The sequence below is a fragment of the Anolis sagrei genome, chromosome 4 (genome assembly GCF_037176765.1).
Source record: "Anolis sagrei isolate rAnoSag1 chromosome 4, rAnoSag1.mat, whole genome shotgun sequence".
NCBI lineage: Eukaryota > Metazoa > Chordata > Lepidosauria > Squamata > Dactyloidae > Anolis > Anolis sagrei.
The window spans coordinates 65,442,759-65,460,071 of NC_090024.1; the positions used below are offsets into that span (position 1 = coordinate 65,442,759).

At 38.5% G+C, this 17,313-nt stretch overlaps 1 protein-coding gene across 2 annotated transcripts in view; it reads right to left on the reverse strand.

Annotated features, from left to right (window-relative positions):
• Window positions 1-17,313, reverse strand: part of PIEZO2 (piezo type mechanosensitive ion channel component 2) — a 280,544-nt gene that overhangs the window by 146,676 nt on the left and 116,555 nt on the right. For both annotated transcript variants that reach the window (XM_067467467.1, XM_067467468.1), the window contains exon 4: window positions 6,615-6,657. In XM_067467467.1, coding sequence (XP_067323568.1) covers window positions 6,615-6,657 — 43 coding nt within the window. The remainder of the gene's footprint in view (window positions 1-6,614; window positions 6,658-17,313) is intronic.

A 17,313-nucleotide genomic window follows, 5' to 3' on the forward strand; every position in this document is an offset into this window, starting at 1 on the left:
TCATTCCATGCTAACTGTCATTGCAGTGTTCTGTGGAATTCTAGGGTTTGTAATTTATTGAGATCCAGAGGTTGCTGGCTGAGAATACTAAATGCCCCTCCCTAAACTGCAAATCCCAGGAATTCACAAAATGTTTTCATGGCAATTAAGATGAAATAACAGCACTAAAACAGTGTAGTGCAGTAAAGATCCAGTAAGGATTTACTGGGACTAATCCATCTCCTGTTACTTCTAAGTAGTGGGAACACAATTAGATGCCTTTATGTTTGCAAAGTATCGATTCCAGATAGCCCATAGGTTCTATATTTTAAGGATTATTTTTGCAGAGGAGTGCAAGAAGAAGAAAGGGGATGTACCATCTCGGAAGTTAAGATCTTCTGGGGAGGCCCTGCTCTCGGTCGCACCTCCTTCGCAAGTGCGGTTGGTGGGGATGAGAGACAGGGTCTTCTCAGTGGTAGCCACTCAGCTATGGAACTCCCTCCCTAGTGGAATCAGATTAGCCCCCTTCTTCTTGATCTTCAGGAAAAAAGTAAAAATGTGGATATGGGACCAAGCTTTTGGGTAGTAATCTCTCAGTGCAATAAGTGAATGCGGAATGGTGCAATGACAATTGGAAAGGCCTTGGATTCTGATATTGGATTACATGATTTTAACAATTGCTTTTAAGGTTTGAAATGTTTTAGTGGTTGATTTTAATTATGTTTATTTCCTTTATGTATGTTTGTGTGCCATCGAATTGTGCCTTATATGTTAGCTGCTCTGAGTCCCCTTCAGGATGAGAAAGGCGGGATAGAAATATGGTAAATAAATGTAACCCTGCATATGAGAACCTTTGTATTTCTCAATCAGGAACAGGAATAGAGTTTAGCATGAAGAATGCCGTATCTTGCCTGCTGTTATGCAAGTATTTGCACTTGTATGCCAGCAGAAATTACAAACATTAAAAATACTGGTATTGTAAATATTATTTATTCTTGAAAATTAGCACAAACTAAGCATCTACTACGTCATGGAGCAGGCCATAGTAGAGTTTGGGGAAAGTTGTTGCAGGATATTAGATAACCATTTCTATCCATGCCCCATATTCTCCCAGTTTTAAAAGTTTGTAATATGTTTCTGTTTTAATTTTTCTTTTATTAAAATAATAATAGTAATATAATAAATAAATAAAACTTTATTTATATCCCGCCACCATCTCCCCCAAAGGGACTCAGGGCAGCTTACAAGTCACTCCAGGGTGCACATACAACATACAACAGGTAAAAACTGTAGAAAGGAAAAAAACAAGTCACATACAATTATAACAACAAAAAATCCATTATACATCCTTCCGGGGATCTCCTTAAAGCAGAAAGTAAACTGAACATTGATAACAAAGGCCAACAAAAAAAATTTGGCAAAATTTCCCTGTGCCACCTAGAGATTGTGTAAGAATTCAGATAGTTTTGGGGAGGTGAGAAACACATAGGGAAAACATGAGGTCTATGAGATGCAGCTTGCCTGCTCTTGTTCCAACGACTATTGGCCCTGGTGTACAGTGGTCTTTAAATTATGGTAGACAAGGTTAGGAATGTGTAATTAAGGTGTCTAGCCTCGCTGCTGACAAGCTGCTTGGCTGAAGACACTTCTACCTCGGTATTGTGTTAAAATAGTTTATATTATTATACTGTATTTGTCCTATGTTTCAAGGAAGCCAGTGCCAGGAAGGCAGACTATAATATGAGGGTCGTATCAAAAATAATGCCTGTCGGCTCATAACTCTTTTATTAACAACATGAGACATTTGAAACTACGCACATGCATAAAGTAACTCTTTGACTTGAACATGGTATGATTCAAAGTAGTTTATTTTGAACGTATATTCTGCAACACTGCCAGTGGCAATGCATTTGTGTGCCACCTTTGAACCCATGCATCAAATTCACTGTAGAATTTTTTTAGGGTGCTCTCTGGTCCAGTGTCTGATAGCATCTTCCACTTTGCCTAGATTATCTAAGCACTGTTGCTGAAGGCTTTCCTTCATCTGACCAAACAAGTGAAAATCGGAGGGTGAGAAATTGGGGCTGTAGGAAGATGTGGAAGCACATGATCATTCCCATTAGTGCAAGAACCTATACTTGCCAAGTTTTATTGTGTTGTAAGTGGGTTGCATTCAGCTATATTATTATTATTATTATTATTATTATTATTATTATTAGATACATAACAAGATTAGTACATAGCAAACAAGATCATTATACTGGCTTTTGTATTTGACCACACGTCAGACACTCCTCAAATGTCTAGGACTGTGTGATGAATAGGTGAATAATGCCCGCAAATCTGAGTAGGGTGGGCTTTTACAGCTGACAGATGGTAATTTTGTCACCATCTATTGTTTTTAAGTGCAGGCCAAGGTCTTTAGGCACTGGACCCAGTGTGCCAATCACCACTGGGACCGCCTTTACTGACTTGTGCCAGAGTCTTTGCAATTCTATCTTTAAATCTTCATATCATGTAAGCTTTTCCAGTTGCTTCTCATCAAGCCTGCTGTCAACTGGGATTGCAACATCGATGATCCACACCTGTTTTTTCCCCACAATTGTGAGGTCAGGAGTATTGTACTCCAAAACTCTGTCACCATAATCTTCTGGGCTGAGCACTGGCTTTTGAATATCTTTGGTCCAGGGGACGTTATGCTGCTACGCCATGATTCTTGATCTCTGGGTCATAAAGGTAAGTCTAACTTAGCATCAGTGCAAACACTGCCTCAAGCAATTGATGAGGATTCCATAAGATGACAGGAAACTTGAAGACACATAAATAAACACACAAGCATATATATGGCATTCTTTGTAAAAAAAAATGGCATTCTTTGTAACAACACTACCTGGTTCAATGAAACAAAATTAGGAGTTTCCTTTAGTAAAGCTCCAGATGGTTTTAAAGTAGTGTAGGAACCAGCCAGGCTTTAAAGCTGCAAGGCCATTCAATGCTAATCAAGGCGGCCAATTGCAACACTCACACTTGCCTCCAATAGACAAGAGTTCTTTCTCCCACCCTGGACATTCCAATATGTATAAACCTCACTTGCCTCGTTTCCAACAGACCTCACAATCTCTGAGGATGCCTGCCATAGATGCATGCAAAACGTCAGGAGAGAATGCTTCTGGAACATGGCCATACAGCCTGGAAAACTCACAGCAACCCAATGATTCCGGCCATGAAACCTTTGACAACACAATGAAACAGTAATTTTAAAGCAAATAAAACTAGAAAGACCTTCTGCAGGATGGGAAGACACAAAGACAGTGGGGATGGCGTGGACCATATACATTTCACCCTCAGAGTTGAACAAAGCTTTCCCAGAGCAGGTTCTCCCACATGTATATTTAATTTGAAGTCACACTCCATCACAGATTAATAGTCTTAAACGTTATTCTTCACTTAATGAAAAATAAATATTCACAGATTGATTTTGGGGCATATAAACTAGCCTGAAGACAGACTTGTGCTAAATTACATTAATGCCACTTTCTGGAATGTATTTACAGATACAGGTATAGATTCTTACTATATTTCTAAAGAAAAACATGACTATACAACAATGCTGGATGTATTTGTGGAGTGTAATTTGTTACTTTGCTGCTTCTGGGGTTTCCCCCCCTCTTTTTTCATTTGCTAAGTACTTGTTTAAAACATAAAGTAGAGAATGTAATTAAGGGTGATTAATTTGAGACAGACTTCTTAAGTACTCCACTAATATGTTATGTTCTCTCAGTAACTTGGAAACTGAATATACCTCAGAGCTGTAAACACTAGCAAACCTATCTTTGAATGCCAGGATCTGGTGATCATTAGAACGCTGTAGCTTGATCTCTATGCCAAACAACCAATAAAGACTCACGCCATAAATATGAGCCACACTGAAACAATTAGTTGTACAATGACAATATAGAAAGCACCATTTTGGGATATTTAATTGTCTGAAGCTATACGTGTAAAATATTTTCATAATAATGATGACTACTGCATTGTGTTACAAACATCATAATGATACAGCCTCAAAACTATCAGTACATTAGCAAGCTTAATTTAAATCCATCAAATCCAGATTAAGATCTTTACTTCAAAGTATTCATACAAGTCATTTCTTATATGTGGAGCAACTTTCCAAAAGACACCCCTCAACCATTCGTTCTGTGTGCAAAAGCAGATAGTAGGACTCCTAAAAAATACTAGCAGAGGAAGTGCAGGCCATTTAAATGGTTGGTATTATTATTCTGGCAGATTAGTTATAAAATAACAAATAGATAAAATTTGCTCACAGTCTTCTTATTTTGGTAAACAAAAATAAACTGTTCAAAACAAGAATAAACAGCACACTTTGGAAGTACTGTATTCATCAACAGGCTTGTTAGTGCATAATATGTCTACTTAGAAAGCAATACAGACAGTCCCCGAGTTACAAACATCCGCCTTACAAATGACTCATAGTTAAGAATGGGGGTGAGACAACAGGAAGTGAGAGAGATCTACCCCTAAGACCCGTCGCAAACTCTGTTCCTGCGGGAACAAACGTTGCTAGCATGTCCCTGACGTCATGAGACTCCGCCTCTCGCCCCGCCCCTTTCTCCGCCTCTTTCTCCTTGCGAGAGTGGTTTTTCCTTTGCTAGGGCAGCATTGCCAGCATACTCTCTCAGTTGGCAGAATTCAACTGAGAGAAAATGCGGGCAATGCTGCCCTAGCAAAGGAAAAACCACGCTGGCAAAGAGAAAGGGGCGGAGAAAGGGGCGGGGAGAGAGGCGCAGGCTCATGATGTCAGGGACGTGCTAGCAAGGTTTGCTCCCGCAGGAACAGAGTTTGCGGCGGCTCTAAGAAGGGAAATTCACTCCTGAAAGAGTTATGACAGGGGAAAAGGTGGTCTCCACTGAAGCTGTATCACTAATCCTTGCTCCCACAACAAGCCAGTTTTTTTTTCAAAATCCAATTCACAGGGACAGAACATGAGGTGAAATCTTTTGAACAGGGGCACAGACAGAAAAACAATCACCACAGGGGTGTTAACCTTTCCCTATGCTATCCAAAGCTCTATATGAATTCGTTTATAAGTCGGAACAGAAACATTTTTAAGTGTGACTCCATCCATCCATCTGTGTGTGTGTCTGTGTGTGTGTGTGTCTGTGTGTGAGGCTGGAGTTATACTTAAAAATGTTCCTGTTCTGACTTACAAACAAATTCAACTTAAGAACAAACCTACAGAATCTATCTTGTTCATAACTTGCCAGCCCCCGGTAGTGCAATGGATTAAACCCTTGTGCCGGCAGGATTGCTGATTGAAAGGTTGGCAGTTCAAATCTGGGGAGTGGGGTGAGCTCCTGTCTGTCAACTCCAGCTTCTCATGTGGGGGCATGAAAGAAACCTCCCACAGGATGGTAAAAAATCCAGGCATCCCCAGGCAATGACCTTGCTGACGGTCAATTCTCTCACAACGGAAGCAACATGCAGTTTCTCAAGTCGCTCCTGACATGAAAAAAAAAAACCCTTATGGATTGCCTGTACCATAGAACAAAAAAACCACAGAACAAAGAAAATGTTTTGTTTTTTACATCCTCATATCCACTAGTATGATGGCATAAGAGCCCCAATATACTTGTGGTTCTCTAACAAGTGATGTTTGGAGGCTACTATCATGACTTGGATGCATTAATAATCTTTTTCACCATGTCCTTCTCCAACTCTTCCCCTTTAAAAGAGTCCAAATTGGTAACCATACTTCCTTTTGAGTTAACTCCAGAATTAAATAGGTGCTGTATGTAACATGTAGCAATATCTTCTCTGTCCTGAATCTCCAACTAGTTTAATAATTGAAACAAACGCTTATTGTCACCCAGGGGATCAAATCAAGCAATATTAAAAATGATATTTCTTAACCACGTCAGCTTTTACAATCATCATCTTATATTCTTTACTGCCTCCATTTCCAATCAACTTTCAAAGAGGGTTTTGAAATTGTTTTTTAAAATGTAAATAAGACTGGTAAGTAGCATATATTCCTCTATGTTTCTTAAACAATGTATTCAGAGTCCCTTTATTTTCAGGTTTTGGGGATGTAAGAGGGTCCAGTGGAAAGGGGAAATCACCCTTTCTGAGTGAATCAATTCTCCCAGAAAAGGCTCCCAGAAGAACTTTTGTAAAGTCAGATGCAAAACTGCACATGAGCAATCTTTGCTTCTATATTAGTAGAGTATTTTCTCCATATCACTGAACTCACTAGAAAAGACAATATGCTTAGTAGTAGGTAGAAGGCATTATAGATGGATGGACTCAATCAAGGAAACCATGGATGACATGAAGGACTTCTCTATAGGGTTGAAGTTGACTTGCTGGCCATTAAGAAGAGTTTGCAAAGTCATTTTTAAAACTGTACCATAAGGAATGCAGCAATTGTGTAGCATGGACTGTGGCAAGGGAAAGATGCATCCATTGCCTGTTTCAAGTTTCACGAACAAGTTGCATCAGGTTCATGAGGAGGATGGTGGCCTTGATACAAGAGCATAAGGCCCACAACTTACTAAACTTGAACCAACAGGATTCAGCTAGGTACAGAAGAGAGATAAACAGTCTGTGCTTACCTTTCAAAGCCAATTTGCCGTAGTGTTTTCTCCCATGTTGAACCTGTGGAGGAAAGGAAGAAAACTCATCAATATCCCTTTTTTAATTTCTTTTAATTCATTTACCCTCTAAATTGTGGAAATAACACAAAATCAATCCCCCTCATGTTAGCTGATAATCAACAATACTATGATAAGCCTATGATGTGATTTGTTCCCATGCCATATTAAAACAGCCTTACCAGTGTCCTTGGCAGCTTGGTACTACAAATCATAAGGTTGTCCTAGAAGCATCTAATGTTACCTCTCTGCCAGAAGAATGATCAACACAGCACAACACCAACTGTATTAAGGCTATTCAAGTATTCTTCAAATTCTTTGAAGAACTGCCCCAGGTATATTTTATTCACTGTATAGCAAAAAATTGTACAGTTCACATTTTTACATTGTTATGCAATCTATTTAAAATTACTGGGTTGTTGTAAGTTTTTTGGGCTGTATGGCCATGTTCCGAAAGCATTCTCTCCTGACGTTTTGCATGCATCTATGGCAGGCATCCTCAGAGGGTGTGAGGTCTGTTGGAAACTAGACAAGTGAGGTTTATATATCAGTGAAATGTCCAGGGTAGGGGAAAGAACTCTTGTCTGTTGGAGGCAAGTGTGAATGTTGCCAATGGCCATCTTGATTATCATTTAATGGCCTTGCAGCTTCAATGCCTGGCTACTTCCTAGATGACTTTAAAACTATCTGGAGCTTTACTAAAGGAAACTCCTAGTTTTGTTTCATTGAACCAGTTAGTGTTGTTGTTACAGAGAATGCCAGTTTGAAAGGCTGACACATAGCAGAGACCACATACAGCTTCAGGATGCCTGTCATAGATGCAGGCAAAACGTCAGGAGAGAATGCTTCTAGAACATGGCCATACAGCCTGAAAAAAATTACAACAATCCAGTTATTCTGGCCATGAAAGCCTTTGACAATCTATTTAAAATTATGACTATTGAATGCATTTTATTAAATTATTACCTCATATATCTCAATTCTAGAACCATTTCTCAACCTGTATTTTTCTCCAAATTAGCCTCTACTGCAAAACCAAACTACAAGTAACATTTTATAGTGTGGTATTCGAATATTTATTTGGATGAAACCCTACTGTGTTCAAGTGGTGTTAATGGCTTTACATTTACAGTTTTAAAGACCTTGGACTTTTGATGCTGAGTAGGCAGGTGAATGGATGGATGGATGTAGTGCATATACACATAAAACCACTTTACAGTCATGGTGAAAAGGAAATGGGTTTGATGCAGCATATTAATCATAGCAGGCAGCGTATTTCTTCTCGTACACATATTAAGACAACCTTCCTTAAAACATTGACACCAAAACATGAGTCGTAAACAAAAAAATTACTCTGGAATAATAAATTATGAAATACATTTAAATTAAATATTGGTGGCTCCAATAAGCATACGAGCTTCTAACAATATTAATTTCAATGTATGTTGCATACACCTTCTACTTCTCTTTTTTGTATGAATATTCTTGAAATGTGGATGGGAAAAATAGCAATTCAGCAGATGTGCATTTAATAAAATGATAGATGGTTGCTTTTTTCTGACTGAGAAAAGAAAAAAAAACCTTTCACATATGGATTTTGTGGTGCATTATATAGATTTATTGCCTGCAATGCAATAAAATTAAGGTCAGATGACTGGTCTTTCTCCCACCCAACTACAGGCCCACCCTTTCTAAGACCTTACGATATTTTCCTGCTTTCACCAGAGAGTCTAAATACCCTAAAAATACCATACTCTGCAAGATCACAAAAGCTAAGCAGGGTTATCCTTGGTTATTAATTGTATGAGAGACCACTAATGAATACTAGGTGCAGTGAGCTATATTTCAGAGGAAGGACCTGGCAAACATCTCCTCTTAAGTAAACCTATGAAATTTATGGGATCACCATAAGCCAAGCGTTAGTTCCTGGTGGCACAATGGCCCTTGTGCCAGCAGGACCACTGACGGACAGGTCAGTGGTTCAGATCCAGGGAGAGCGGGTTGAGTTCCCTTTGTCAGCTCCAGCTCCCCATGTGGGGACATGAGAGAAGCCTCCCACAAGGATGGTAAAATATCAAACATCTGGGCGTCTCCTGGGCAATGTCCTTGCAGATGGTCAATTCTCTCACACCAGAAGCAACTTGCAGTTTCTCAAGTCACTCCTGACACACACAAAAAAGCAAACAGTTGACCTGAAGGCACATATATACATAAGGAATAATCTTTTCATTAGGCACAAAAAATAATGTGACGAGGTGTGGGATAATTTTTAAAGAACACAATAAAGTTTTAGGAATGATTATATTAATGAAGGAGAAATGCATCAGTTAATTGCCCATGCAAACTTTTAGAAGAACTAAAACATTAATTTTACACAATAATCACTGCAGCCCGTTTAGTATCAGGGACCTCCTCCTCACCGCTTCAGTTCTTGCAATTTTCTGTAGACATTCTAGGTCTGGACAGCCATTGGTTTTTGTTTATTCTCCTCATATAACAGCACGGTATCACAAGTTTTAAGTTGCTATACTTAAAGTATATGATTCCTATGATTAAAGTTTTGTTCCTGAAACTTACACTAGATTGCTTTGCTGCTTAAACAATCCCCATCTGTTTTCCACATTTCTGTTTTAGATTAACTTGAGTGCATATATTCGCAAAGAGAAGCTGCAGCCCTGAATATTTTCAGGAGTTTCTAGTTATACTTAACAGCAACAACTGAGTAATAGCACTTGTCATTCTACCTCCTGCCCAAATGAATCTACAGCACAGCTCTGATGCTACACTGTATTTACCACAGTAACAGCCAAAACAGAGCTTACAACTCCAGGTCTATGAAACCCCTTTTCTTTTCTTTTTCTTTTGTCCTTAGAGAAAATGTCTAGCACTGTAATCATAATGTTCAGAACACCTTATATCAATTTAAAAATGCTCAAATATGCAAGTAAAATTATTAATGTTATATTTTTGTTTTAAAAAATACAGAGACGAGAGTCACAGGTTTAGCTGAACCAGCTGGGAAATGAACTTCAAGAAGGAGACACAGTCACAGATATGACCATTGTCCATATCCCGAACCAATTATGGTAGTGTGACAATCACAACATGGGGTAGTCATCCTTACCAATATAGGAGGAGGCAAGGTAGTTAGGATACCGTAAACACAAGTTATTTAAAGATGTAAATGTAATAAAAACTTGGAATTTTGGCCATAAATGACCTAGTTCAGTGGCTGGGGAAATACAGCTGCTGTAAAATGGGAAATCACATGCTTCCAATACGATCAACAATCAAGACTCCCATTGTCACATTATGAATCATCTGAAATTGATCGGGATCTTTCAGTAGAAACTCTACACACAGTGCATTACAATGACCCAAGTCATGTGTCACCACATGCCAGATTTAACTTTCTAGGAGCAGGAACAGCTGATATACCACCTTAATATGAACAAAATCATCTAGCCTGGAAAAGCTATACAATCCATTCTGGCATAATTTTTCTAGTACTCCTGGAATATAAATCTGATTTTTTAAGGGAATACAACCCAATCTGATGCATGCTAAACTAAAAATCAGATCTATCCCCCTTCTAATCTCAGGATAGATATTGAAGTCATCCAGCACAACCTGTGGACAGTCCAGCACTATGAGTGAGGCCACTGTAACAAACTCATATGGGTAATTCAGAAATTCATGCTTTAGGTTTGGATACTTTCAGGAAACTACTTTGTTTCTGTAAGTTCCAGAACCAATATCAAGGAAATTTCTTCAGCTCAGGCTGTGGCTGAATCTAATACATGTCACAAGGATCTCAGCAGAGAGATATATATACACACACATACATACACATACACACACACCACCTTTCTCACCCCACAGGGGACTCAAGGCAGCTTCCAGACACCAGCAAATTTCATAAACACATGTGCAAATCCAACACATGGAACAATAAAACAGATTAAAACATATAAAGTGCTTTATTTATATCCCACCGCCATCCCGTCTATATATCCATCCCATAAGGGAAGTTCCCAGTGTGGCATGATTCATCAGGTTGTCTATAATTAGCATGCAGAGTCATGAGAAATGTCATGCTAACAATTAGAACAAACAATAATGCATGTACATTCAGTATTCATGGGTATAATTTATGAATTGTTGACAACTTATGTGAAACAAGTTAGCTTGGGAGCATTTCTGGTTTATTTCAAATTAGGAACTCTGGATGACAACAGATTTAGGGGAAGGAGGAGGAAGTCTCATCAGGCCAAAGCTCTCTGAGTATGCAACCTCTGTGAAGAAATTATGCAGGGCTTCTGAAATGCAATTTGTATCTTTACTCTTCTCTCTTTGCATCAGTTATTTTATAACTATAGGCAGTCCCCAAGTCACAAACAAAATTTCTATATGTTTGTTCATAAGTTGAATTTGTATGTAAGTTGAAAAGGGCACATTTTTAAAGTGTAACTCCAGCTAGATGTGTGCGTACACATGCGCGTGCAAGCTTTGGATAGCATAAGGAAGGGTTAACACCCTTGTAGTGTTTGTTTTGCAGTGGCCCTGTTCAGAAGATTTTATCTCAGTCTCTGTCCCTTTGACAACTGGATTCTGAAAAAATTGGCTTGTTGTGGAAACAAGGATTGGTGGAGTTGTAGTGGAGATGCCTTTTCCCCATGACAACTCTTCCAGGACTGAATTTCCCTTCCTAGGGGTAGATGTCACTCATTTCCTGAGTGACATCTACACCTCTGTAGGAATGAGACAACAACTCTGTAGGAATCTCTAGGTCCTACAGTGCAGCTCTAGACACTCTAGATCAGAGTCACACTAGACGCTCTAGATCAGAGCTTTCCAAACACCTTTTCTAGACACCTATTTTTAAGTTGAATTCGTATGTGATTCAGAACATGTATATTTTTGAAGTTTTACTCCAGCCAAAAAAATGTTTTAGCTTTGGATGGCATAGGGAAGGGCTAACACCCCTGTAACACCTTCAGTGCTCTGCGGTTTGTGTAGCACACTCAGGTCTCCAACTGATCCCAGGATTTCCTATGTAATCATCTGCACAGTGAACTACTTTCTTCAATATCAGTTTCGGTGGTGGAAGCCTACAAAATTGTGTGTGTCTGAGTGTAGGGTGGAGGGACATCATCAGCTTAGCCTTTCACTTTGGGGTGGGATGGAGGAAAGTAAAGGACAAATGGCAAATATATTGTAATCCCCCCTCCCCAGCGCCACTACTTCTCATAACGTTTGCACAGCCCACCTACACACTGCAGCTGACACACCAATGTATCATGATACACAGTTTGGAAAACTCTGATCTAGAGATTCCTAAACAGAACATTTTAATGAATACCTGAAAAGTGCACAATATATTTTATATGATTTAAAATACCACCGCTAGTCCTTAGTCTATAGATTTTGAATTCTACACTTTATTTTGCAAAGCTTTATGGGCCTATCCAAACAGGACCTTAGTTCTTGCTCTTATTGCTGCAGTGCAAGTGGAGATGAGCATGAACAGATTAGACAACAAAATGGCCGTAGAAGTGGGCAGAACCGATTTAGAAATATATTCATTCAACCTTGAGGGAACATTTTCTGCTGTACCCTTATGTTAGTGCTTGCAAAAGATCTGCACACCAATGGCCTTTAAGACATGACTTGAAACAGAATACAGCATTCCGATATATATAAAATATCCCTTTAATCTATCCAACTATGAGTGAAATGTATGTAGCAAACTGACAAAAAAAATCAGTAACTGCATTTTAGAAATTGACATTACTGGAAACAATGATACCTTCCCTGACATGTAAATTATTTGTTTCTAAAAAAAATATTTTGCCAGAATTATGGTAGACCTAATAAAGCATCAGATCTGTTCTCATCTTGAAAGCTTAAGATGGGTCAGCCTGTAGTTGGCCGGGAGACTGCCATTCAAGTGTAGGTATTGTAGTCTATATTCACGAGCAAAGAACTAACAAAACCACATCTGAGTAATCCTTGCCTAAGACACCCTATAAAATTAATGGGGCGCCATAAGTCAGGCCTGCACAACCTGTGGCCCTCCAGGTGTTTGGGCCTCCAACTCTCAGAAGCCCTAGCCAGGTTGTCCAATGGTCAGGAATTCTGGGAGCTGAAGCCCAAAACACCTGGAGGCCACAGGTTGTGCAGGCCTGCCATAAGTCAAGAGAGACACACAAGGTAGAGAAAGAAAGAATTACACACCCTACCCCCACCCCGACCAAGTAGGTCTCAGGCTTCTCAAAACAACTCATATTGGGAGGGAGAGGGCAGTATGTTAACTACCATTCCAGCCAATTTATAAAACATTAATTGATAAATAATGGATGAGACTCAAGTAGAAAATCCAGGAATATCTGCAGACTAACAATTTATAATTAAGCAGTTTGTAGGACCATAGTAGAAGGGTGTGGGGAGAAGAAAATAATAAAAGGAGAGGCAACTTTCAGGAGAAGAGAAAAGAACATTCAGACCTACGGGGCCATTTAAAACACTTCAAGAACTGCTGTTTTAAAGGCTGAAGTGCTTCTGGCAGGATTTTTTTTTTTACATGTAGATGGATTTTACATCAAGAGTTGGAAATTGCAAGAGCCCCAATTCCCTTTTCATAATGCAAACTTTACAGCTCATAAACCATTGGTAGATTTATAACAGAGAAGCTCTATTTGGAATGTCTTCTGCATCCTGTTCTCTGGGGATGATTTTAGAAATATTTTTCATGGAAAGCAAAAACCTGATGAATCTACAGAAGCCAGTCTCTTTTAGCAGAAAGGTTGTACATTTGAGTCCCAGAGACAAAAATCCTCAATCAGGGATCAACAAAAATCACAAGGGTGGCCCACAAAGAAGAGTTTACTAGGTGCATGAAAGCACACTTGTGGGATCGCACACCAGAAAGTGAGTCACATTTTTGCTACAGAGCTCTGGTGCTGTGTGAGATGCTGCAGGGCAGTAAAAGAGAATCTTTACCATAACACGATGGCTAATTTCCAGATCATGGAAGCAAACTGAGTAATTGGACCTCTACATAATCATCACTATACAGTACAACATAGCAAATACAAAACTATTCTAGAAGGGAAATGAGGTACTTTTCTCTCAGATTTTATTTTATTTTTATTCAGAAATCCATACACAAAATATAATGAATAAAATAAACAAAGTAATTATATCTTGGATCCACAGCACGTCAACTGGTAGAGTATGCATCACTAGTTAACAAACAGTAAAAATAAAGAATACCTGAACACACTTTTCCTGAGTTTGACATGCTCATTTGAAGGAACTAGGGAAGAGAATATTTTATTGCCATATAAAATAAAGTGCAGAAGTGTCTTTTTTCTTCCATCCTCAAGGACATCATACCTTAGGTTGAACACTGAGATGTGGCTAGTTTCCACATTCTATCCATATCCAAAGAATGATAAGTTTAAGAAGAGCTCAGATTCATGGAGACCAGGGTTAAAGTCCCCATTCAGCCATGGAAACCTACCGGGTGACCCTCACCCAGCTTCAGAGTAAGGCAATACTAAATCTCTAAATAAATCTTATCCAGAAAACCTCATGATAAGTTTTCTTTAGGGTCCCAGTAAGTCAGAAATGACTTGAAGGCAGACAACAAAAATAACAATAATCAAAAAAGCAAAACTCCAGCTCAGAGATTCTTGAATTGGGCTCCTCCAAGTATTTGGACTTCAGCTCCAACAGTTCCTAACAGCTGGTAAGCTGGCTAGAATTTATGGGAGCTGAAGTACAAAACATCTGGAGGAGCAGTTTGAGAAACACTGCTCCAGCTCATTGCAACTTTCATCGCAGCAACTTAAAGCAGTATTATTATCAAGGTTTTATTAAAGGGATCATAGGAAAAACATTCCAATTGTTTGGTTGTCAGTGATAGATATCCTTACCTTGCTCCAAAATCATTCCTATATCTGGAGCAACTGTAATCAAACAATCTAACATGGCAGAACTAATAGGTAAAAAATATCACACTACTTATCACAGATCTAAAAGTATTGAATGTCTAACATAAGCAACTATCATCCTTACAAAATTGTTAGTCAGTTAGACTTCTCAGTTGCAACAGCAAGGAAGTACTTTTGAAGATAGGCCCACATGATAGAAATGTCAATCATCAGATGGTATAAAATATTTCAGACCTGGCTACATGCCTTAATTACAGGAAAAACGGAACTACTGAAACATGCTCAAAGTGGATGCCTTCGAAGAACATACAGTAACTTCTGCTGGTTTAGAAACATGCATTTAGACTAGTGGTTCTGAACCTTCCTAATGCCGCAACCCCTTAATCCAGTTCCTCATATTATGGTGACCCCCAACCATAAAATTATTTTCGTTGCTACTTTATAACTGTAATTTTGCTACGGTTATTAATCATCATGTAAATATCTGATATGCAGGATGTATTTTCATTCACTGGACCAAATTTGGCACAAATACCCAATACACCCAAACTTGAATACTGGTGGGGTTGGGGGAAGGGGTGGATTGATTTTGACATTCAGGAATTGTAGTTGCTAGGATTTATAGTTCACCTACAATCAAAGAGCATTCTGAACTCCATCAATGATGGAATTGAACCAAACTTGGCACACAGACCAACAGAAAATACTGGAAGGGTCTGATGGGCACTGCCCTTGAGTTTTGGAGTTGTAGTTCACCTACATTCAGATAGCACTGTGGACTTAAACAACGATGGATCTGGACCAAACTTGGCACAAATGCTCAATATGCCCAAATGTGAACACTGGTGGAGTTTGGATAAAATAGAGCTTGACATTTGGGAGTTGTAGTTGCTGGGATTTATAGTTCACCTACATTCAAAGAGCATTCTGAACTCCACAAAGGATAGAACTGGACCAACTTGCCACATAGAACTCCCATGACCAACAGAAAATACTGTTTTTTCTGATGGTCTTTGGGGACCCCTCTGACACCCTCTTGTGACTTCCCTAGAGGGTTCTGACTCCCAGACTGAGAAACGCTGATTTTGACTATTGATTGCAATAAGTTTAAGAAGCATGCAAACTGCCATATGACAGGCTAAGCATCCCTTATCCAGAATTCTGAAATCCAAAATACTCCAAAATCTGATATTATATGTGTGGGTGGCTGAGATACCACTGATTTCTGGTTTCAATGTACTTTGGTTCATGCATAAATTTATTTAAAATATTGTGTGTAAAATTATCTTTAGGCTATGTATATGTGTATATAAAGTATAATGTGTTTTTAACTGTACCAGGTATAGTACTTCTTATACAAGTTAGTACAACATTTTAATGCCTAAACTGCAATTTTATTATTACAGATACAAACTAGAAATCAGCAAACAAGGAATGCGGTTTCTCTCAGGTTCAAACAATTCTGTTCCGGGAAATGTACTGTACTCTTTAAAAGTTGGCTTCCAATTGAAAAAAAAATAACGAATCCTCTTCCCCCTCCAAGATTTCTTTCAGTTCCTGCCAGATGTTTAAAAGTCTAGATCAATACGAAAGCAGGATATGAGCTATATGTTTATCTTATCCATGCCCTTTTAAACAATGCAGCAAATTTCAATCTTAATATTAATACTCTAGCATGTAGTATGCTTTAAACTATGCTAAAAGCAAACATCAAAACCTTTAAAAACAGTAATGAGACACTAATAATATTTTCATAAATTTAAAAGCTATTGTTTTACTACTTTCACCTTTACAACTGTCCCAGCGAGTGCAAAAAGACAGAGATTTATAATCCGGTTATACAAGTAGTTATCTTCTCAGGGACTGGTTACATATTAATGGTAATTCTGCTCTAGAGCAAAGCTCCGATTAAACTAGGAACCTCTCAACATAAAATATGTACTTCATGTTAATTCCCCGCATCAGCCTGTAAAAATATCTGCAGTTCAAAAAATAATTGATGGTAAAAATCCAAGTTTTTCAACAGATTTATTTTGTTGGATATATGGATGGAATGTACAGATTCTGAGGAAATCTGTCCTAATTACATGAACTGAAAAGGGAATCCTGCCAGATGAATCTGTCTGGACTTTGTTGGTGGTTATATTACAAAAATCCTTCATCTACTGTATCAAGCTAATTCTAAACTTCCTGTCCTTATTTTACATGGGTGGTTCCAAAGACATAACAGATAAAACCATGTTTCCAGTTTAAAAAAAAAACCCTTTCAGAATACTTCTTCCTAGGATTATGAAGAGGAATCAAATATAGCCTGCACAATTTCTATATGAGGACAGAATAAATGCAAGCGATACATGCACAAGCAACAAAACACAACTTGCTCAGCAAAGGTTCAATGATATGGTGAGAACTTCTATCTGTCATAATATACCTTCCCAAAATTTATATCAGTGGCTTTTGCACTAATATATTCTTACACAATTTCATCAAAATGGCAATATTCAAAGACAAAAATATCATTTAAAGCAACACCAAGTTTCCAGTCTTACCACTTAATGTTGGGTAAGATTCGGACCAATGCAAATTTACAAAACAACAAAAACAATCCAGATTTCAGTTCAACTGTTCAGACTAGTGGGGAGACTGCCTCTGAAAGTGGCAGAGTCTTCCTTTTTGGAGGTTTTTGATGATACCTCTTAATG